Raw genomic sequence first — 23,970 nt, 5'->3', positions numbered from 1 at the left:
TTGAAAATAGGGGATAGCTGGAAAATCTATAAAAGGAGAAGCTAGACACTTAGGGCCTCTCTCATATCCAGGGGGAGTAGGTGTTTCCAGGTGACTAATTTTCTTTTACCTTAGTTTAATTCTCAGGAGAAATTGAACCAGCCAGCAAGTGCAGGTGAACTCAGGTGAGTTGAGTGAATACGATGTTGGGCATCAACGGCATCTGTTATATCACCCACACACCCTTTCTCAGGACACATGGCAAACTTGCTCCAACCAAGTAAATCAAGAAATGGGAATACATAAAATTCAGGAAAAAGGGGTTTAATACAAAAAACAGAGGAAGGGAAGTCCCAGGACAACAGCTGTGCAGGGGTTCTAGAGATCAAACAATCCAAATTAGTGTCAAAGAAAGAGATTTCCAGGAGAAACTTCTTGCTGATGGAAAAAGAAGAAAAAGAAGAAGAAAGAAAAAGAAGATGAAAAACTATTTGGTGCATTTGCCCACATGAGAAATAGCATTAATCTGCTTCAAAAACTTTTTGAAAAATTTGGAAAAAGCTAATAATAGGCACATAGAAAACTAAGCACGTGACAAAAATGAAGCAGTAATTATCTCTAGATGGAAAAAAAAGATTATTCAGGAGAAGAAACGTAATCAGAAAATACTATTTGTCTCAGGAATGAACAGTAGCCATAAAATGGTGATAAAACTATATTGGAGCACCGGGTAAGGAAAGTGGGAACTGAGTAACCATGGTATAATAAGAACAGTCTTCATATTCTATAGTAGGAAATCAAATGAATAATATCTAACATTTAAAATCAAGAAATCGTAGCATATTGTATCATTTGGAAATACGGAGATAAATTAACAGACTACATATCTGAACTTGTTGAAAATGATTGCCTCCGGGGAACAGGACTGAGGAGATGTCAGGGAAGGGACAAGAATCAGTTATTTCTTGTTATATGCCTTGTATTCTGTTATATAATTCAAATTATATGTGTATTACTTTAACAGAAAAATTTTAATTTATTTAAAAATGAAAGAAAGCATTGTCTCCACATACACATTTAAAACATTCACATGCAGAAAAATCATACAGACCACATCACTGTGCAATAAAAGTGGAAAATAACAACAAAAAAGATAGTACTCATTCCCCTTGGAAAGAAAACAAACAAACAGAATGAAACACTCATTTAATAAACCTTGAGTTAAGAAGGAAATAAAACAAAAGTTATAGATTATTTAGAGACAAATAGCAATGACAGAAATACATATCAAAATTTAACAGATGTGGCCCAGCAATCAGAGAACAAAAGAAATAAAAGGAATCCAAATCGGAAAAGAAGAAGTAAAGCTGTCACTTTTTGCAGATAACATGATACTCTACATAGAGAATCCTAAAGATGCTACCAGAAAACTACTAGAGCTAATCAATGAATTTGGTAAAGTAGCAGGATACAAAATTAATGCACAGAAATCTCTGGCATTCTTATACACTAATGATGAAAAATCTGAAAGTGAAATTAAGAAAACACTCCCATTTACCATTGCAACAAAAAAGAATAAAATATCTAGGAATAAACCTACCTAAGGAGACAAAAGACCTGTATGCAGAAAATTATAAGACACTGATGAAAGAAATTAAAGATGATACAAATAGATGGAGAGATATACCATGTTCCTGAATTGGGAGAATCAACATTGTGAAAATGGCTCTACTACCCAAAGCAATCTACAGATTCAATGCAATCCCTATCAAACTACCACTGGCATTTTTCACAGAACTAGAACAAAAAATTTCACAATTTGTATGGAAACAGAAAAGACCCCGAATAGCCAAAGCAATCGTGAGAACGAAAAATAGAGCTGGAGGAATCAGGCTCCTTGACTTCAGACTCTACTACAAAGCTACAGTAATCAAGACACTATGGTACTGGCACAAAAACAGAAAGATAGATCAATGGAACAGGATAGAAAGCCCAGAGATAAACCCACGCACATATGGTCACCTTATCTTTGATAAAGGAGGCAAGAATATACAGTGGAGAAAAGACAGCCTCTTAAATAAGTGGTGCTGGGAAAACTGGACAGGTACATGCAAAAGTATGAGATTAGATCACTCCCTAACACCATACACAAAAATAAACTCAAAATGGATTAAAGACCTAAATGTAAGGCCAGACACTATCAAACTCTTAGAGGAAAACATAGGCAGAACACTCTATGACATAAATCACAGCAAGATTCTTTTTGACCCACCTCCTAGAAAAATGGAAATAAAAACAAAAATAAACCAATGGGACCTAATGAAACTTCAAAGCTTTTGTACAGCAAAGGAAACCATAAACAAGATAAAAAGACAACCCTCAGAATGGGAGAAAATATTTGCAAATGAAGCAACTGACAAAGGATTAATCTCCAAAATTTACAAGCAGCTCATGCAGCTCGATAACAAACAAACAACCCAATCCAAAAATGGGCAGAGACCTAAATAGACATTTCTCCAAAGAAAATATACAGACTGCCAACAAACACATGAAAGAATGCTCAACATCATTAATCATTAGAGAAATACAAATCAAAACTACAATAAGATATCATCTCACACCGGTCAGAATAGCCATCATCAAAAAATCTAGAAACAATAAATGCTGGAGAAGGTGTGGAGAAAAGGGAATACTCTTGCACTGCTGGTGGGAATGTGAATTGATACAGCCACTATGGAGAACAGTATGGAGGTTCCTTAACAAACTAAAATAGAACTACCATATGACACAGCAATCCCACTACTGGGCATATACCTTGAGAAAACCATAATTCAAAAAGAGTCGTGTACCACAGTGTTCATTGCAGATCTATTTACAATAGCCAGACATGGAAGCAACCTAAGTGTCCATTGACAGATGAATGGATAAAGAAGATGTGGCACATATACACAATGGAATATTACTCAGCCATAAAAAGAAATGAAATTGAGCTATTTGTAGTGAGGTGGATGGACCTAGAGTCTGTCATACAGAGTAAGGTAAGTCAGAAAGAGAAAAACAAATACCGTATGCTAACACATATATGTGGAATCTAAGGGGAAAAAAAAGTCATGAAGAAACTAGGGGTAAGATGGGAATAAAGACACAGATCTACTAGAGAATGGACTTGAGGATATGGGGAGGGGGAAGGTTAAGCTGTAACAAAGTGAGAGTGGCATGGGCATATATACATTACCAAACATAAAATAGATAGCTAGTGGGAAGCAGCCACATAGCACAGGGAGATCAGCTCAGTGCTTTGTGACCACCTAGAGGGGTGGGATAGGGAGGGTGGGAGGGAGGGAGATGCAAGAGGGAAGAGATATGGGAACATATGTATATGTATAACTGATTCACTTTGTTATAAAGCAGAAACTAACACACCATTGTAAAACAATTATACTGCAATAAAGATGTTAAAAAAAAAAATCTAACAGATGTGGCCAAAATAGCAATAAGGGGAAAAGTTATAGCCTTTTGTGAATTTGTTTAAAAATAGAAGTTTAGAAATAAATGAATTATACAGTAAATCCAAATAAAGTAGAAGAGGGACTTCCCTGTGGCCCAGTGGTAAAGAATCCTCCTTCCAATTCAGGGGATGCCGGTTCAATCCCTGGTCGAGGAACTAAGATCCCACATACTGTGGGGCAACTAAGCCCATGTGCCACAACCACTGAGCTCGCACACCTCAGCAAGAGAGCCTGCATGACACAAAGTACAGAGCCCACACGCCGTGGAGCCTGCACACCACAACTAGAGAGAGAAAACCTGCACACCACAACTAGAGAGAAGCCCGCACACTGCAACGAAGAGCCCACGCGCCACAAGGAAAGATCTTGCATACCATGTATATCTAAGACTGGACGCAGCCAAAAGGATTAAAATAAAATAGATAAAGAAAATAAATAAATATTTTAAAAATAAAGAAAGAAAGTAGAAGAAAGAAATACTACATTAGAAAACAAACAAAAAGGGGACTTCCCTGGTGGTCCAGTGGTTAAGACTCCACCTTCCACTGCAGGGGGCGCCTTCCACTGCAGGGGACTCCACCTTCCCCTGGTTGGGAAAGTGAGATCCTGCATGCCACACAGTGTGGCCAAAAAAAAAAAAAAAGAAATAAAGAAAAAGAAAAGAAAACAAACAAAAGGCAAAGACTTGATCATTAAGTCCAAAGCTGTGACAAGACCAAAAAAGACAGACAAACATTTGGCAAGCCTGATTAAGGTAAACAGATATAATGGTCAAGGTGGTTGACTCTTCAAAAAATTATTCCACCTCAAAATGATTAAGCTAAAGTAGGTTATTCCCCCTCTAGTGATTGATTTAGAAATGGACACGTGACCCATTTCTGACCAATATGATGTGATGAGAAGATTGCTGGAGAAAGGTTTTCTCACTCTTAAGAAAGAGACACATAGAAGAGAGAGTTAGTCCCTTCTTCCTATAGATCTTTGGGAGTGAGGCCTGGAACTGCTATAATCATCGTGCTGCTAGGCCAAGGGAAATGCCCAAAGGACTGTAGAAAAGCGGATCCAGAGTCCTGATGCACTGGAGACGCCCTGTCTCTGAACATTTTGTTGTGTGAGATAATACATTTCCTATTGTTTAAGCCAAGTTGAATCAGATTTCCTGTTATTTCCAGCGGAAGTCATCTGACAAAAAGCAAGCAAGCCCAAAAGCTAGGTACGAGAGGGGGGATGTAAGTACAGACACAAATTATTACCAAAAAATAGAAGAAAATACAATGTACAGCTGCATACCACTAAAATGGATGATTTTCTAGGAAAGTAACATTTTTCAAAATTGACTCCAAAAGAGATAGAAAAGCCTGATCAGACAAATAATGACAGGAAAAAAAGTTTGTCAAAGGTCTATCCTAAAAAAGGTATCAAGCCCATAGGATATTATAGGAGAATTCTATCAAATTTAAATTAACTGATATAAAAGGAAGTTGAAGGATCTTAGAAACTATAAGAAACAGGGCCAATTCAGGGCTGTAGGAAGTTAGTCCCATCTGGGCAGTGCTATTGGGATGAGTGAACTTCACTTGTTTTCAGTCATAGTGTCACTCTGCTCAAGATTTAAATTCCAGGGAAACAGCTCCTGATTGACCCAGTTTGGGGCGCACGTTCTCCTCTAAAATCAGGCATGAAGTCAGCCCACCTACCCACTTGGACTGAGGGGAGGTAGAGCTATTTAGTCAAAGGGAAATCAGGTTCTGTTACTGGAATCAGGGGAAATTCATGCTGGATAGGAACACTGTCCATTATAATTGGATTGGCAAAAATTAAAAACACTCAACATTGACAAGGGGGTCAGGAAATGGGTACCCTAATATGTCCTCCTTTGGGAGGACATGTAAACTGCTTTCTTAAAGATAATATGAGAGTATCCTTTGAGCCAATGATTCTACTGCTCGGAATTTATCCTGCAGAAATACACGTGTAGTCAAAATAATCACCCAAGAATGTTGGTCATTGAAGTATTGTGTATAACAATGAAAAAGTGCTAATATTTAAAATGTTGGTTAAATTAAATATGGCATAGAAATTGTTCTATAGAATACTATATAAACCTTAAAAAAATACTTCCATGGAAGAGCTCCATAATAAACTATTAATCAAAATAAACCAAATGCATAAGCATATGTAAAGTGTGATCCCATTTATGGCCTTAAAAAAACTATAAATATGTATTAGATGCATATCAAAAAAAAAAAACAAATATACTCCACATGTTCGACAGTGGTTACCCACCAAAGGGAGAACAGAATGGGGATGGGGGGCAAGGACAAAATGGAACTCTCAATTTTCCTCTTTATATTTCTGTATTATTTGAGTTTTCATGCTCACAATGAGTATGAGTTTTTGCCTATGTGTAAAAATCTAATGTGATCCATATGTTTATATGTATTGCTATAGACAGGAATGTGGATTGACATCTTTTAAACCTTAGCATTAGATGCAAGCTTTTATATACAGAATGGATAAAAAACAAGGTCCTACTGTATAGCACAGAGACCGATATTCAATATCCTATGATAAACCATAATGGAAAAAAATATTTAAAAAAGAATGTATATATATGTATAACAGAATCACTTTGCTGTACAGCAGAAATTAACACAATATTGTAAATCAACTATACTTCAATAAAAAAGTATTAAAACCGAAAAAAACACTTAGCATTGATTCTTTCTGATTTGTGAATTTATAGGTAACATTAGTTATCTTTTTTGCTTATCTGTATTTTAATTTTATTTTAAAAATTAGCAGAGTAAAATAATTTACTTATAAATAAGTTGCTACCATGTAATATATAAATAAAGGGACATACATGGTTACTATAAAAATGGGCATGAGCATATGAACAAGAAAATCGCAAAAGAAGAACTATGAATGGCTAATACTCTTAAACGCTCTAATTCTAAAGCATGTAGTTTGGCATAAAGTAAGCTCCTCAATAACCCAGTAATTGCAATTACTATTCCTTATTATTATAATGATATGTGAGTATGAAATACAATATATGAGTATTATAGAAAGCTATGGAAACCACCCAACAAAGGAAGCTGCTAAATCCTGATTGCAAGAATGTTGCACAGTGAAGCTCTTAGAGTCCCAGGAAAAGGAGCCCTCTCCAAGGGCACCAACCAAACTCCCAACGAAGCTGTCAGTCACGTTTCTAACCTACCGGGAACTTCTCTGAGAAGTTCACATCCTTCTGTTAACTATAATAGGAGAACAGCAGGGCAGAGTCAGCAGTCTCCACTGAGGACTCATCTGAAGTTTGGCTTCCTGAGAACTGGTGTTTATTTGCCGTGGGAGGAAGGGGAAGGAGACATGAAAACAAGAACACAAATTCATTGGAAGACGGATATTCAGTTTTTAGAAGAGGGGTACTTGTCCTACACTCCAAATCTTTTCTCTCCCTCACTTCCTACCCATTACTACCTTCCCAAGATTCTTACCATTGAAAAGAAACAGAACCCAAATCAGTCTACACTCCAACCGGTACAGTGTTTAAAAGGTAATGTTGTTAGTGTAGTATTTTATTATCAAAGTAATATATGATCTGTACAGAAAAATTAACAGAGAAAATGAAAAGCACCAATAATTCCACCACCCTGAAACAATCACTTTTAATATATTGGCATATGTTAGTCTATCTCAACATTTTTGAAATCATACATACTTATCTAATTTTTCTCATGTAACCTGTAACATAAGCATTTCCCATGTTTCTACAATCTCTTAATAAAGGTAATTTTCACTGGCTTTGTGGATATATAACAGAAGAGTCCTGATGGCGAGAAGTGCTGAAGCACAGAAGAAATCAGCATTCAGTTATCTGAGACCATATCGTCTGTGGCTTTCAAAACAGGGAGATTTAGGGTTCACATAGATAACTCTGGAAGAGTCATTCTCCTTTAGAACTGCAGCATCCTCTTCTCCTCCTTCAGAGGAATTCAGGACAGAAGACACCAGATCTTGGCCTCTCTGATTCTCTTCCCCAAGTTCCAGGCAAGAAAATGAAAACTAAATGTTGTTCTGGTAAACCGACGACTCTGTTTCTTCCTCTGCAACTTCCGGATACGAGAGAAGTGAATAGGTGACTGTATTCTCAGCCTAGAGAAAGCAGAAAGGAGCAATGGGGATCCACAGAGAGGTCACAAGAATGAAGGCAACAGAAGAAGCGGCAGGGGAGAAGGAGAAGCATGTGGCCAGGATGGCTCACCTCCATTTTGGCAGCCTCTTCAGCATCAGCGAGATTGGCTGTGGGCAAAAAGAACAGAGATCAGCGGGGGCACTGCCTACCCGCGCTGCTGCTTGAGGCCCAGACCAGGCTTGAGGCGAGGACCACTGATCCCCAACTCAGGCCTGCAGGCCAAAAGCTTCATCCCCCACCCACCCTTGGTATCCCAGACATGGCCTCCCGCACGGGCCACACTAGCAGAGGGAGGCGCTCATTTGTGCTGCACTCATTTCAGAGGATCACTGAGTTTTCCTCAAAGCAACCAGGCAGCTTCGGGGATCTGAGATATACTGGGGAGGAGATGGGGGTGTTGGTATTAGAGTGAAGTAATCCAGATGTTTGCCAGCCACAGATGGTGGCCTTTCCACATTGGCCAGATGTAGTATATCTCTGTTGGAACTTTGAAGAATCTGACACTCCCTGATCTCACAAAGAAAGAAAGCATGAGAGTGAGAGTGAGCAAGGGAGGCTGGAGGAAAAGAAAGAAGGAAGCAAGCAACCCAGCCAGTACTCTCCCTGGTAAAGATCTAAGACACATCCAAATGTCCTCATGTTTTTGCCAATAAACTCACTTTGCCAGTGCGAAAAGCAGCCTCAGTAACTGCAAAGCAGCATTCCTCAGGAAGTGGGGAGGGAGTCTGAGACAATGCATCTAGTGTCTTCATTCATCTCCAGGACACAATGAGTCCCTGTGTGCCATGCTCCAGCTTCTGGAACAAACCACGTCCTGAATTCTCCTTCTAATGCATCCCTCAACCATCCCGGCAACTTAGCTGTGCCTTTTGGGAAACCATCAGCCCCAGTGCCTTCCTGCGAAATAAATGCCTTGTGAAATATATTTATGCCGGTGTAGGTAGAAGCAAACATCAAAATGGCTAATCCACTTGTGTTTGCACTTTTTTCTACAGCACTTTGGCCCTGGTGAAGACTCTGGTCCGTATCCCCATTTGGCCTGGCCACAGGACATAGGGGCCTTGCTCAAAGCGCAGCCGGACAGCTGTGCCATTTTGCTCAAGCTCTCAAACCTGTTGGCTCTGCTCTGAGTCATACTCCAGCCACCTGAGGTGGAGTCCTCGAAGGCTTCTTTTTCCTGTCCGTTTCTGCTGTCTGGGAGTCCCCAGAGAAAGCTCCAGTTTCCTTCGTGCTCTGGCTTTAACTGCGGTCAGGAAGTCGCCTGGAATATTACTGCTCCTTTAACACATTCCCACTTGGGCCAGGGCTTGGATGGTCACTGACTCTCAGAATGTCAGGCCTGGAAGGGCTTAGAGATCACCCAGGCCAACCCACTCATCTCCTCAATGAGGTAACTAAACCCCAAGAGTGGGAATGACACTCAAGATTCCATTTTATGATAGTGACAGAGCTAGGGCCAGGCCTGCGTTTTAATAAGCCTACACGAGTGGGCATTAGAACCAAGATGTGCCCACAGAGTAAAGCCCACTAATGCACGTGGTACCCCAGAACTTTCTCAGGCCGAAATCTCCTCTTAATGTTCCACGAAGAGCTGAGCCCTGGTACCCTTACCCAATCATTCCACAGAGACAGACTCTGCAGCAAATCTAGGTTTTATTCCTTAGGGCTCTTTCTCCTTTCCTCTAGAATTTTATCCCCTTAATTCTATTTGCCTTAGTCTTACAGCGTCTAACCCCAGTCCTCTGCCAGCTCTTCCAAAGCTTCACAGAAAGACCTAAGTATCTCTGATGTCCTGCTCTGGAAAAATCCCCAGCAGTTCTGACCCCAGAAACTCGGACAAGGCCCTCGCCTCTCTATCTAGGACAGGTGTTCATGTTCTCCTTGTCTCCAGTGAGGTCCTCTTTAGGCCCAGGAGTTAGTCTCAGAACTGACCAAGAGATTTGAGCCCCTGCCCTCTGCCCACTGCCCCCTCCCTCTCCTGTGCTCCCAGCAGAACTCACACAAGCAGCTTCTTGATGCACAAGACAGGGTGTCATTGAGCCCCCAGAGTGGGAGCTGCACTCACCTGGTTCCTCAGGGAGGGTCTCTCCCATTTCCCTGTGTTCAAGGGTTCCTGGGAGGGCTAGGAGGGGCACATAGGAGGTTAGTAGGATTATGGGGTAGGACCTGAGTCTTCAGGACCAAGGACGACCAGAGGTAAGATTGGGTTAGAACCAACACACACCCTTCTTCCACACAGACACCTCCTCTCCTCCCCACTCCCCAGCGACTGCTCTAGCCTGTACAAGGGCTGGTCTAGAGAGATGTAAGCTGGCTAGGTTAACAGTAGGGACTCCTGGGACTGTCAGAAAGGCCATTCTATTGCATCTTTCTTAAGCTTGCTCTGCCTTTTAAAAAACACCTCTTTCTTCCTCTCGGTGTCTCTCCCTGAATCTCTACATTTACTTATCATCAGTAACTGAGGTCTTAGCTATGAACCAACTGCAAAGTGCTTTGTGAGGTATTAGCAGTATTATTTTCTCTTTGTCAACGGCTCTGAGTCTTTTCTCCCTTTTACTTTCTCTGCATCTGGATATCTTTAGCACTTTCTCTCACCAGCAAGCTAGCTTTTCAGTGTTATGAATCGTGACCATTTGCTTATTAGATTTGTAGGACACCTTCCCGTCTCTCTCCGCTCTTTAATGTTAGTACTAAGGGGGAAGGAGGCTGCTTTCCAAGAGTTGAAGTTCTTCAGCTGATCAGTCAGTGAACAAATGTTTATTGACCATCTTGCTGCATGGCAAGCATGTGCTAGGTGCTGGCGGGGGACGGACGGGGGAGAGCGCAGAACAAGGAGACGTGGTTACTGCCCTCCTGTGCTCTTGCCAACGCCTTTGGAATACAGCTTAGTTCTTCAAAGGTAGCCTACGTGGATTCCATGACCTGGAATACATCCTTCTGCCCTGCTTCATCTCTCCTTTTTTTCTGCCTCGTAATTTATGGCTTCAATGGCATCAAACTGCCTACAGCAACCTCCTTACTCTTCCATGATCCCCATCCTAGCCACAGTGCTTCTCATTTCCATGTCTTGGCCCCCACGCCTGGAATGCTCTTCTAATCCTCTTTGCCTGGTCAACTGCTACCCTCAAACATCACCTCCTCCATAACGATAACAACTTATACTATGTGATGTTTGCTGTCCGCTAGCTGCCGGCTCATTCACCCTCATAACCCTGTGAGGTAGGTTCTATTCGTGGCCTCATTTTTCAGATGAAGAAACTGAGGCACAGAGAAGTTGAATGTGATGAGAAAAACAACTTTTATTTTCCTGAAAAAACAACTTTGTTTTCCTGAGTTGCTGCCTAGGCATTTTACAGCGTGATAACCTGCTTACACCCAGAATCGGAACATTTGAGATAAGGACTTGAGTTTAGGACTCCCGCCATCAGTTCTCGCTTTGCTTTTCCTGGGGCACCTTTTAAAATAACCCCTTAGCGTTAAGCCCGCAAAATAGTGTCCTCCGCCCCAATCACTTTATAAGTACTAGCGGCTTGCTACACTGCTCTCTCTCTCCTGCTCACCCATGACCGAGGACAGAGGACTGCCACCCCCTTTCCCATTTCTGGGATCTGTAAGTAGCAAGTCTTGTGACTCCACTTCCTTTGCGTGAGCGTACCGAAACTGTACTTTCAATCAAAATGACCCCGGGGTTTTCACTTCCCCAATCTGGGAAGTGAAATCAGATGCTGAGGGAGCTGCCAAGCCCATGTGGGTGGCTTGTGCCTCCTCTTTCAGCAGGTCATGATCTGCACATTCTTAAATGAATACACCAACTCCATCTTCTCCACATATTGCCTAACTCACCCAACGTTATCCAGCTGGTGAGCCGAGGAGCTGGGATTTAAACTCAGGCAGTCTGGCCCCACCCGGGGTGCTTCAGTCGCGACACAACACTGCATTCCTGTGAAGCCTTCTCTAACTGCCCCGGCCCATGCTGGCTTGCGCCAGCTCTTCTGTCCCCCGTCACAGCCTGCCTTTGCGTTCTCTAATACTGGTCTTATCCCCTCTAATTATACTGATCTATTTGCATTTCAGTCTTCCCCACAATATTATGAACTCCCTGAGGGCAGAGACTGAACATCTTTATCCTGGCATCATCCACAGAGTCTATCACAGTGCTTGACACATAAGCAAGTTTGTTCAGGCCTGTTAAATGAATGCATGAATAAAATATGGGACTGTATTTGAATGCTAAGGATGCTCTAGCCCAAAGATAAGGGTTCTAGCAATGTTTGGGGTTAGGGCCTTGACTAAGTAGGAAGTGATAACAAGAGGGACCGAGGGGAGGCACAAACCTGAAACCTTTCGCCTGAGGCAGAACCAGGCTACTATGGTGCCAGCAATAGCCATTGCAGCAATCCAAGCGACTACAGCCACCGCGATCGTCACCGACAAGGAGCTGCTCCAGCTGGACCCTGGGAAACACAGGCGTCCTGTCCCTCCTCCAACACAACACTCACTTCCCCCCTCCACCTCACCTGCACAGGATTTCTGGAACTGGGCTTGTGCCTCTCCCATACCCACGTTTCTCTGTTAATCTAATGAAGGCACGCTGTTGAGTGTGTAAGGCAGAGGGAAGGGTTCCTCTTAGCCCCTCGGGGATGACAGGAAGGGTGAACCTGACGCTTCCACCACTGTACCCAGCAGAGCCTTGAACTGTCAAGGACATGCCATGCCTTTGAGAGTGAATGGACATATCATGAGACATGAGAAGAAATTAGGAAAACCTCAGCTTTTAGGAATGTCCAGGCGCTTAGACAACTTCTGCACCAATGAGAGAGCTCTGTTCCACTGCTGGGCTTGGTGTGATGGGGCCTATATTTCAAAGAGGAACAACAGCCTTGTCACCTATCACCTGGAAGCTGAGGGCTCCGAGCTCTGGCCAGCACTTAGCAAGGTGCCATGCCCCTGCCCTTTGCCCAAAGCCCAGGTTTGCTCAGATCTCCCTGTAGGTCCATGTGACCTTACCTCTAAATGTCTAACCCCTCTTCTCCCCTCCTTTCATCTGCACAGAGTTCCCACCTTGGACAGTGATGGTCACAGGCTGTGATGAGTACACCGTCTGCCCGATAAATCCCGTGCAGTGGTACTCGCCACTGTGACTGAGGTTTGCTTGTGGGATACAGAAGTTGGAACGCAGATGGGAAAACGTCTTGGATTTTCCATTCTGGAAGAATATGACCTTATTCAGAGAACTGTTTCTCCAGCTGTGGCACCTCAGCACGATGGGCTCCCCTTCCTGGAACACGAGCCTAGGGGTCTGGAGTAGCAGCCAGTCTGAAAGACACAAAGGGACCCCAGGACCCAGGAGGTCTTCACTCAAATCCGAGACCCAGACCATCCTTACTGGTGGGCCACTGTGTGTGGAGGGAAGAGCTTAAGTTTGGAATCAGACACCCCTGCTCTGTAATTCTAGCTCCATCATGTATGAGCTCTGTGATCTTGGGCAAATAGTTTAACTCTTCTGGGCCTCCGTTTCCTCGTATGTGAAAAGAGTCACAATAACACCATTGGCTATCTACAGTAGTTCCTGGCACACAGTAGGTGCTCAGGATATGCTTGTCTTCCTGTTCCTGTCCTGCCCGACAGGCTTCTTTCTGTAGGAGGGATACAGGAGACCCAGGAGTACAGTCCCTTCCCTGAGGGAGGGAGGGAGGGAAGGACCCAGTCTGACATAGGAGACAACATGCCGGGGGAACACAGCAGAGTCAAGTGTCTTTGGGGAAAGTCACGGACATCTAACAAATGTTAGCTTATTTGGTGCATGTTAGTAAATATGGCATTTCACTTCAGCAGGGACTTTGGCAGCAGTGACACGGGTGGGCCATTAGCCTGCTGTGTACTTTTTCCCCCCGATTTTCATCCTTTTACTGAGGAAAAAGATATTTACTTTCTTTGTCGTATAGGGAATAGAGGCTAAGGTGGGTACTTATAATCTGACCTCAGCCCACACACTCCTTTTTCCTAAAGCTATAGGACAGAGTAGAGTTGGAATTGGAAAGAAAGGGTAGAAAACAACAGATATGTTGGAAGGGAGTCGGGACATGAGAAAGAAATGACAACAGCCATACGTGTGCTACTCAACCACGCTCAGCCCCTTCAGCAGATCGGAATGATGCCAAAACAGTCTCTACACTGGCTGCTGAGCCTGCCGCAAGTGCAGGTGAAAATGCTCAATACTGAGGGAGGGAGTGACAACGAAGAGAAAACTCCGGGCCACGGCTACTGTGGGACAATCCACAGGGAAGGTGGGGAGCACCACATCTTGCTACTTGGGTCACACAAGCTGGAAAACCCCACCTCTCCCACTGGGGAGGCACCCCTGCGTTCCACCCATTTCCTCCCATACCATCCTGTGTATCCCTCCTCTTGAGGAACTCGGGCCCTGGCTAGACATTCCACTCCAGGATTAGGTGAGCAGTCCTGGTTCCCTAGGCTGCCTCTTCTATAAAGGTTGGATTGGGGTAGGTGGGAATGCTGAGAATTGTGAAGATATATATATATATTTTTTTGCGGTACGCGGACCTCTCACTGTTGTGGCCTCTCCCGTTGCGGAGCACAGGCTCCGGACGCGCAGGCTCAGCGGCCATGGCTCACGGGCCCAGCCGCTCCGCGGCATGTGGGATCTTCCCGGACCAGGGCACGAACTCGTGTCCCCCGCATCGGCAGGCGGACTCTCAACCACTGCGCCACCAGGGAAGCCCGTGAAGATTTTTTTAAATGAAGTAGAACCCGGAGAAAATGTCAAAGCTGCTTCCATGTAGCGCCAGCAACCAATTCTTGCAGTTCTCCTCCCTGTCTGGGTAATCCCCTCTACTGAAGGTGCACATCATTGGAACAGCACTTTCTTCTCAGCAAAGTCTCTACTGGTACCAGGTTGTAACCTGGACAGTGGAAGTGTCAGCCTTAGGCTGGTTTGTGCACGAGGGCCACCTTAGGTCTCCTCGAGGACAATTTCTTGGTGCAGATCTTGAGGGCAGGGCCCAGCTTCATGGTCACGGCACTCACGAGGTGTTCTTTAAGTCAAAAAACGGCCTTTCCATCCATCTCCTGGGAACAAAACTCCTCTGCAATCTCCTGGAAGCCTTGTAGAGAAACAATAAACTCATACACCTCCTCTGCACTCCAGTGGCTAAGATTACTGGACAGGAACACAGGGTTGATGCCATGAGTGCTGGTGGAGGCACAGCTGTATGGAGGTTCCTGGGTCACATTCCCCATGTCCAGCTCTCACCGATAAAGGCCCAGGGACATTGGAGAGAGTTCTTTACCGTGACTGGAATTCTCTGAACCCCAGCTAGAGTCCTCTTGACCCCTGTGGCACTTGCCCTGGATCTTAGCATGGGTGATGGCAGAGGAGCTGCAGCAGGGTCCATGTTTGGGATGCAGGCAAGGGCTCCACCACTCCTGTGCCTCTCCTGGGATGGCTCCAAGCACCACCTATTCCTGAGGAGGGCCACTGAGCCAAAGGCCCAGGTGGGTGGCCACTTCTGCCTGCTCTTCCCACTGCCCCCACCAGCTGGACTAAGGCTGAAGAACTAGCCTGAGGCCCTACAGGGAGCCTGAGCCACAGCTAGGGCCTGGCTAGAGGCCTGGGGGAGGCTAAACAGGGGAATAGCTTTCTGGGTGGAGCTTTGGGCTAAGCCTGTTGCTCCTCAGTGCCAAGTTCTCTACCTAAACTGCATCTACATGGCCTCCAGCAGCCTGAGCAGACAGCCCCTCCTGCTGGACTACTGCCACTGCCCTAATAGGCATCAGGATGAGTTGAGAAGCTAGAGGCACATGCTGGGCCAAGGTCTGGTTTACCTGGAATAGGTTTCCCAGCTGTGGTCTTGGATACATCTGGGCCTGGGGGGGAGGTTGAGGGGGAGGAGGTGGTGTTCCCCAGTAGCACAGATTGGGTCACGGTGGTAACACTGGGAGAGTTCACTCCGGGATTGGCTGGTGAGCTGGGAGGCTGATGCTGTGGCCAGATTGACTGAGGCCTGGGTGGTGCTCAGCTGCTCGCTGCGCTGGTGTTTGGGGGAGCTGGCCTGCCGTGTGGCCGCTAGATAGCAGCCAGGCTATGCAGCCGGGCCTGCTGAGCTGCTGCTGGACACGAACTGCTGGAGATACTGAGGCCCACGGAGCTGCCCCTGCAGGGCCTGCTCTGCCTGCTGTTCATACCGTGGCACTGAGCTGTCTGGGAACGAGCGCTACCACCTGAGTCGGGACTCCCACTGGTGCAGTCGGCATTCTGTTGACTCTAGTCTCCATGACAGTGGTTCAGGGTCCCCATGGCTGGTGCTCTGGCTCCAGGCCTTCTAGCTCTTCACCTGGGTCCTTCAGGGTGGTGTCCACCTCATGTGCCAGGGCTCCTTGTCAACGCGCCTGCTGGTCGGGTGGGAACTTGCCACCCCCTCCTAGAGAGGAGGAGCACTGAGGTTGAGGCCCTGCCAGGCCTCTGGGACTTCCCTCCAGGACTGTCTTTTCCTGCTGAGCACAGAGGGTAGAGATAGCAGGCCTGGAGCCGCAGGCCCACCGGGCCTAGATACCTTTGAGGAGAATTTGAGAATTGGGTGAGGGAAGGGGACTAAGTGAAGAATAGCACTGACAATATTCATCATAATCACACTGCAGCTTTTCTCTGTGGGGAATGTTTTCTTGCCAGGAGCTTTGGAGGATCATTAATCTGTTCAGCAAACATTTATTAAGCCCTGTCCCGTGCCTGGGGCTGGATATAAAAAGTGGTTAAGAAACAACTTTCGGGCTTCCCTGGTGGCGCAGTGGTTGAGAGTCCGCCTGCCGAGGCAGGGGACATGGGTTCGTGCCCCGGTCCGGGAAGATCCCACATGCCGCGGAGCAGCTGGACCCGTGAGCCATGGCCGCTGAGCCTGCGCGTCCGGAGCCTGTGCTCCTCAACGGGAGAGGCTGCAACAGTGAGAGGCCCACGTACCGAAAAAAGAAAGAAAGAAAGAAAGAAACAACTTTTACCTCAAGTTGAACAGAGGGCAGGGGGGCAGAGAAATGCTGATTCTCACCGGGACCTGATGGGGGAGGCAGAGTATCTCCACTGAGCTGATGAGGAAACCAAAGCTCAAAGGTAAATGAAATCATCATGTTTACGTGGCTATAATTTCCAGGGCTAGGATTCAGTTGTGGTCTGTCTGTGCATCTGACTCTGCCATAAAAATGGAAGGATTTCTATGAACCAGGGATTTCCTTCTGCTTCTCTCATACCCACCTGCCTGTCAGTGGCCTTGTTACCTTCTTGCCCAGTCAGCACCGAGACAACAGAGCCCAACATATTCTGAGAAATCTCTTAGGAACTTCCACCTCACCACACATACTAAGCAATGGGGTGCATGAAAAGGGAAATCAGTGGACAAAACCCCTTCAAACAACTCACAGCCATGCTTCCCAGTAAGCAGGCAATTCCCCTTTCCGAAAAACCTCTGCCATGTAAGCAGATGTCTTCTATCCTTGCTCTCCCAGACTCTCCCAGGCCTTCCTCCACTGACCGGAAGTCACGTACAGATGCACAGGGTCGCTGAGGCTGGTCTGCTCTCTCTGACACCTGTAGTCTCCGCTGTCATTGCTGCTGGCCTTAAAGCTATAACTGGACTGGTTCTGGCTCTGGATGAAGCTCCCATTATGGAACCACAGGGTGAGGTTGCCTTCATACAAGTTGGTCCCCTGACACATCAGCGTCACGTAATCCTCCTTGAGCACATTGATCCACGCAGGCTGAATGCTCACCACAGCCTTTGGGAGACCTGCTGAGGGGCAGAGAGAGAAGGCAGCATAAGGAAAGGGACCCCAAGGGCCTAAGCAGACCCCAAATCTCAGATGATGGAAAACTGTGGCCATGCTGGAGACATCAAGAGAGGAACCCAACCCAGAACTCTTGTGCAACCGAAGGCAGTTCCTCCAACTCGTGCAGCCCAAACAGGCGCCCGCAGGAACCCAGGTTCTCTCAGGGAGCTTGCCTCCTCCCCAGGGGAGAGGACAAAAGGTAGGGGAATGGGAGAGGGGGCAAGCAAACACACACGCACGCACACACACACACACACACACACACACACACTACACATACATCCTTTGGGGAATCACTTTCCTTCCCTGTAAGCTGAGGCATTTGGACACTAGTGGATAAACTCTCTCCACAGCTGGAAGAAGACAAATGGGGACATCTGGTGGAGGTGCCAGGCTGACAGCCAGACACCACGTTTCTGTTCTGACTGCTTCCATTCTTTCTTTTTTTCTTTGGAATAAAAATTTTTATTCATATAGTTGCTGTGCAATATTATATAAGTTACAGGTATACAATAAAGTGATTCACAATTTTTAAAGGTTATACTCCATTTATAGTTTTTATAAAATATTGGCTATATCCTGTTGTACAATGTACCTTACAGTGTATTATTTTTTTAATTTTAGAATTTTATTTATTTTTTATATAGCAGCTCCTTATTAGTTTCTTTTTTCCTTAAGATGTATTTATTTCTAAATAAAAAGAAATAAATACATCTTTTAAAAAAAGAATGGAAGAAGTCAGAACAAAAAAAAAGATATATTTATTATTTTTTTGGCTGTGTCGGGTCTTAGTTGCGGCATGAGGGATATTTTTTGCAGCGTGGGATCTTTCGTTGTGGTGCGCCGGCTTCTTTCTAGTTATGGCGTGTGGGTTCTCTCTTCTCTAGTTGTGGCACGCAGGCTCCAGGGCAGGTGGGCTCTGTAGTTTGTGCCCTGTGGGCTCTAGTTGTGTGGGCTTAGTTGCCCTACAGCATGTGGGAATCTTAGTTCCCTGACCAGGGATCAAACCTGCGTCCCCTAGCATTGTAAGGCAGATTCTTTACCACTGGACCACCAGGGAAGTCCCCATTCTTTCTCCTTTAGAATAGACCTGTCCTGACACCCAAGCACAGAGGAGTCTCTGTGGCCTCAGAAGAATAAGAAAGAGGAGAAAGGCTGGCAGGCCAGTCTAGGGAGCCCTGCGTTCAGTGGCCCATGTAGAGCCCCATCCCACTACCAGTCCTGGGAGGTGGAGAGGTTAGTGGTGCAGAGAAAGCAGTGCCCAGCCGTGTTCATCCCACCAAGCTGCAACCAGTGGTATCTCCTATTTGTGTCCAAGGCAACAGGCCCTGAAGCCTTCAGATACATGCAAAGTAGAGGATTTATCAACCCATGGGGTTAACCTAAGCAAATCATGTGATTTTGCATGTGGCTGAAACTAAAATGGCCTGGGTTCGTGATTTAGTTTGGAGAGAGGAAGGCAACTGGGACAGAATACAGTTATTTTCTGTGACAGAATCTGTGAGGTCTGACCGGAACAGAAACAGAAAGGCTGTGCCCTGTGGCTGCCCATCCCTGGCTTCCCTGGGAGGAAGGGAAGGAGGAAGGAGAAGGGGGCAGGGCATCTTGTGGGAGCAATTACTCTTTCCTGGTTCTACCTCAGTCCTGGGTTGCTGGTGCACCCAGAGCACCTCCAGAGACGGTGCAGGGAGCAGAGAGAGAGGGTAGCTGGGGGAGGGAGAGGATGTGGTGAGCACTTACCATGTTTCCCAGCAACAGGAGCTGTAAGGGAGAAAGCAAAGATCAGCCTACTTTCTCATTAGATATGATGATTCATCATTATAAATAATCACCTCCTTGCAAATCCCCTTAACTCTCTTGCCAGTCTCTGTCTGCATTACGTTCCACCTGGGTTGTCCATGCCTTTACTTCCGCAGCTGTGTGTTAATGAAATTCCCACATAAGCAGGCAGGTTGGTATCTCTGTAAATCTACTGTCTCCATATTCAAAAGGACACTAAACTGCCGTCTGACACTTTTCTCTAGTACGTTTGCTCTGCGGCTCTTGGTAGGGACAATCATTTTTCCTCACTCCTCAAACTTTCCAGTCCTCTGCCTCCAGTCCCGTCTCACTCAAAGATGACGCCTTCCTTTATCCTTCACAGAGAAAACAAATGCAGTTAGACAGGAGGTCTCACGTCTTCCCCCAACTAAATCATCTAACCTATTGCATCTCTATCCATCTTCCTTTCTTGGTTTTCACTGGGGACATCTCTCCTCCCATCTGTGGTCAGTCTCTGTCCTAGGTCACATTCCCTTTCACCCGCTCAAGGATTTTCCTCTCTCTGTTATTCCCTTTCTCCTCTGCCTCACCCATTTCTCGATCTCAGCTGGACCTTTCCTATCAACATAAATATATTCCAGGATCTTTCACTGAAAGGAAAAAATCTCACTTGACACCACACATAATTCCAAAATTATTTTTCTGCTCCCTTTCCCAGCCTGATTTCTCAGTTCTTTTTCTACAAAGGCTGTTGTCATTTCTTCTCTTTCCAATCACTGTTTCATTCTCTGCAATTTGAACTCTGCCCTCACCAGTCCACTAAAACTTTTCTTGTTAAAATCACCAATGATCTCAATGTCAAATCAAGTGGACACAGTTCTATTTCTCTCCCAGGTTCCCCCATATAAGTGTATACCTTCACCATCTGCCCAGGTACTCGTGCCTGGAAACTGCAAGTCCTCTTTTATTCCCCTTTCTCTCCCAAACCCCATCAGCCTTTGCACCAGTAAAGTCGTGATCATCCTGCTTCCAGTTAATTCTTGAATGTGTCAGCTTCAGTCCATGTCCACACTATTTTAGGTCACCAGCAGCTTTCTCCCATCTCCCAACTTATTTCTTCCCTTATTTTGCTCCCCCGACAATTCATTCCCCACAGAGAAGCTAGAGTTATTTTTAAAATAACAAATCAGATAATATCACTCTCCTGCTTACATGCCTTCAGTGCTCTTCCTTTGCTCTGAAAATAAAATGTAAATATTTACAAGGCCACACCTGACACAAGCCCTGCTCACCTGTCCAGCCTCATCTCGAGCCATACTTCCCCTACTCATTGAGCTCCAATAACACCAGACCTCTTCAAACTTGGGGCTTTTCTGTATGCCCATCCCTCTACTTTAAACCTGCTTCCTTTGTATCTTCAAATGGCTTAATTCTTATCATGCTTCAGGTCCTAGCTTAAAAGACACTTCCTCAGAAAATTCTTGCCATATCATCCCGTTAATGTAGGCTGTTCTCTCATGTCCCCCGCAACAAGTGTTCTTATCAGAGTATCCTGTTTACAGTTTCATTGCCATTTCCCAATTCATATTTATGCATTTGTGTTCCTTTATTTACTGTTTCTATCCCTCAGTAGAATGTAAGCTCAAAGAGGGCAGTGGCCATATTAATTTTATTTGCCAATGCTCTGGAAATCATTCATTGAGTCCATCTAGGTGGGAGATAAGAGAGCCCAAAATTGCGTTGACAATAGAACGTAAAGATGAGGACACGGGCATGAGAGAAATTTAAGAGGGAGAGAGAACTTGGCACTTGAAGAGATATGGGGGTCTTGTAAATGGGTGACTGGGAAAAACATTAACTGTGCTCACACAAATATAAATGTTAGGAGGAGAAGGACATTTGTGAGGGGAAGATGAGAGCTGGATTTTGAATGTGTTTTGTTTCTGAGCTGACAAATCAATTTGGAGGTCTCCAACCAGCAGGTGGAAATATGAAATTGTACTTGACACAAACAAGAAAGATAGGTTTGGAAATTATTGACACAGAAGTGATTGCTGAAAAGCAGAGTGTGCAGGGGTGACAATGTGGCAGTGCAGGGAATGGGCAAAGAAGCAGGGCTAAGAGGAGGAGGAAGAGAAGAAACAAGTAAGAGATGAGAGAAGTAGAGAGAAGGCACCTTCCATGTATTCATCCAACAAATACTAGTGAATATTAAATATGTTCATACTCAGTATAATACTGTCACTGTGAGGGAGGCAAAGACCTTGTGCTTTAGGTCAGGAAGGCTGTCTCTCTTGTTCAGTGATAAATCTCCAAGTCCTAGAACAGAGCCTGCACGGAGCATTTATTTAATGGGAGAGGCCACAACAGTGAGAGGCCCGCATACCCCAAACAGAAAAAAAGAAAACGAAAAAATTGAGTTACTGAGCAATGAAGACCTAAATATGGCAGCCCAGATGAGAATGGAAAAGACGGAGTCAATCTTTGTGACTTAGCAAAAGGGCAAATGGATAAAAATTCCAAAAGTCTCTCCCAGGAGTCCTGTCTAGGCGTCACATTGGTATCACTATAGCAGAGGTAGGGAAGCATGCCACTACTCCAGGCCTCAGCTTCTCCATACGAAAAGTGAGGTAGTTCAGTGCTCCTTTTTCACGCTATTCTGCTTCAATCCATTTCATCCTGCTCGTGGGAGGATACTCTCTCTTCCTCACCTCCACCTCCTGTCCCAGTATCATCCGGCATTGAGGGCCAAGGCTCCCAGAGCTGAACAGATTTTACTATCGACCATAGTACATAACTTGGAAAGTGGCTGCATGTCCTCTGGGACCATACTGAAGCACGTTTGAGGGTAGATACTCTAGAAATTGAGCTTGGGGAGACATTCCTGGCAATAAGGCTTCCCTACTTGGTCTTCCCTAGACTCTTCCACCCACCAGCACTATCAGTCCCTGGTCCCTAGCTCACAGCTGAGAACATGGTCAGAAAGGAGCGCTCAGTTGCAGCCTAAGATTCTGTCTTTCTATTCGATCGGTGACAGGACGTATCCCCATGTTTGTGCAGTGCAAGGAGGCATGCACGATTCCTCTGGTCCCACAACTGATTCTAGAATTGCCTTGCTTATGTATTCTCTGATCCCCATCCCCTGGATAACCCACACCCTCCTGCGCTTTTGCCCAGGGGAATCTCCTTTCACATAAAGAGAATAGGCTTCTGCTGCCTGAAGTGGTTTCAGGGGCAAAGAGAACAGCCACTGCCCCCAACCATGTGTTTTATTGCTTCCCCCCACCTCCTATTGGCCTAAGACAGCATTAGCCCTCCCGTCTAAGATATGGTCCCAGTGAAACACAATTTCTAAGGAAGGTAAACACCTTGGCCACTCATTAGTCCTTCAAGTCTAGGTCACTAGACTTTGCTCGCAGCTGGCTCTGCTCTGGCGGGTAGCAGAGCACCAGGGACCTCGGTGCACAGTGAAATTGGGCAAAAGACTTAAAAAAAAATGAACTCTGCTGGGCTTCCCTGGTGGTGCAGTGGTTAAGGATCCACCTGCCAATGCAGGGGACACGGGTTCGAGCCCTTGTCCAGGAAGATCCCACATGCCGTGGAGCAACTAAGCCCATGCGCCACAACTACTGAGCCTGTGCTCTGGAGCCCGCGAGCTACAACTACTGAGCCCATGCACCACAACTGAGCCCGCACGCCTAGAGCCTATGCTCTGCAACAAGAAAAGCCACCGCAATGAGAAGCCCATGCACCACAACAAAGAGTAGCCCCTGCTCTCCACAACTAGAGAAAGCCCGTGTGCAGCAAGAAAGATCCAACTCAGCCAAAACTAAATAAATAAGTTAATTAAAAAAAATGAACTCTGCCAATTTCATAATTTGCCAAGGCCAGCAAGGTTATCAGAATCTGATTTTCATCAGCCTGCCTTCACCCTCCTGACTTTCCTGACGTGCTTCCCACCCCAGCCCTCATCCTTGCCCAAGCTCAGCCCCAACCGAGGTGACAGCAGCTGAGTTAGAAAAGCATGCCTGCCTCTGTCCCTGCTCCACTGCCCCTCCTGGGGACCCTGCCTCACCGAGGAATAGCAGAGCCGTCCACAGTAGCATGTGGCCCAAAGGATGGCAGGATGTGCAGGCAGCTCGGTCACTCCTGGCAGCAGGGAGGGCTAGGAATGAGGGGATCCCCATCACCTCCTGGAGCGAGCAGGTTGCCTCTGACAGCCCAGCACAGCAGGCACAGACTTCTCTGGAGGCTTGACAGATTCCACCCCAGAGAACAGACAAATTCTGGAGTCCAAAAGAGGAAGTGAAAAGAAGTGTTGTTTTTGTCATTGACTCCTCCCCTTCCACCCTCTTTCGTCTCAACTTTTCCATCCCAGAACTTTCAGGGTTTCCTAGAATCAATCTGGCTCAGTCCCACTCCAAATTCACAGAAAATATGGAAACTGGGAAACAGATTCTCCTCTTCCTCTGGGGCCACAGCTGGGCTCAGCCTCTGGGAGGAAGAGGGGAATAAATGATCACCCAAACTCAGCTCAGAACCTCCTGTCTGTCTCTCTGCTTAGAAAAGGTGATGGAGGAGAGTGTGTCAGCAGACTCCCCGTACTTCTACATCTATTTAGAGGCGCAGACACTGGCATCAGACTCCTCCTGAGATCGAGCATAGCGACCTGAGGCCAGCCCCCACCAT

General features: G+C 45.7%; 1 protein-coding gene and 1 pseudogene across 4 annotated transcripts; both read right to left on the bottom strand.

The window, feature by feature from the left end:
- Window positions 1–7,039: 7,039 nt before the first annotated feature.
- Window positions 7,040–23,537, bottom strand: FCGR2B (Fc gamma receptor IIb). Of its 4 annotated transcripts, none has more exons than XM_060033101.1 (8): window positions 23,357–23,537; window positions 19,261–19,281; window positions 17,226–17,483; window positions 12,748–13,002; window positions 12,021–12,140; window positions 9,752–9,808; window positions 7,756–7,793; window positions 7,040–7,646 (listed from the first exon to the last, which is right to left on the bottom strand). In XM_060033101.1, the coding sequence occupies exons 1-8, from the start codon at window positions 23,466–23,468 to the stop codon at window positions 7,557–7,559; spliced, it is 951 nt and encodes a 316-aa protein (XP_059889084.1). In that variant the 5' UTR covers window positions 23,469–23,537; the 3' UTR covers window positions 7,040–7,556. The 4 variants fall into 4 exon arrangements, 3 of the variants coding, with proteins under 3 accessions (XP_059889084.1, XP_059889102.1, XP_059889094.1); XR_009522231.1 differs by lacking the exon at window positions 9,752–9,808 and adding an exon at window positions 8,346–8,480 and having other exon boundaries at window positions 7,576–7,646; XM_060033119.2 differs by lacking the exon at window positions 9,752–9,808.
- On the bottom strand, window positions 14,955–17,119 carry LOC138414071 (polyhomeotic-like protein 1 pseudogene; annotated as a pseudogene).
- Window positions 23,538–23,970: the final 433 nt, after the last annotated feature.

The sequence above is a fragment of the Delphinus delphis genome, chromosome 1, assembly GCF_949987515.2.
Source record: "Delphinus delphis chromosome 1, mDelDel1.2, whole genome shotgun sequence".
NCBI lineage: Eukaryota > Metazoa > Chordata > Mammalia > Artiodactyla > Delphinidae > Delphinus > Delphinus delphis.
The sequence above is the reverse complement of the archived record's forward strand: the minus strand, read 5'-3'. Positions and strand labels throughout refer to the sequence as shown.

Bases quoted from the DNA above. Each gene is read 5' to 3' on its own strand.
- FCGR2B (XM_060033101.1), bottom strand. From the start codon at position 23,468: ATGGGGATCCCCTCATTCCTAGCCCTCCCTGCTGCCAGGAGTGACCGA. The intron at 17,484-19,260 runs GTAAGTGCTCAC...TCTGCCCCTCAG, and splicing joins TCCTGTTGCTGGGAAACATG to CAGGTCTCCCAAAGGCTGTG. The intron at 7,647-7,755 runs GTGAGCCATCCT...TGCTTTCTCTAG, and splicing joins AAGAGGCTGCCAAAATGGAG to GCTGAGAATACAGTCACCTA.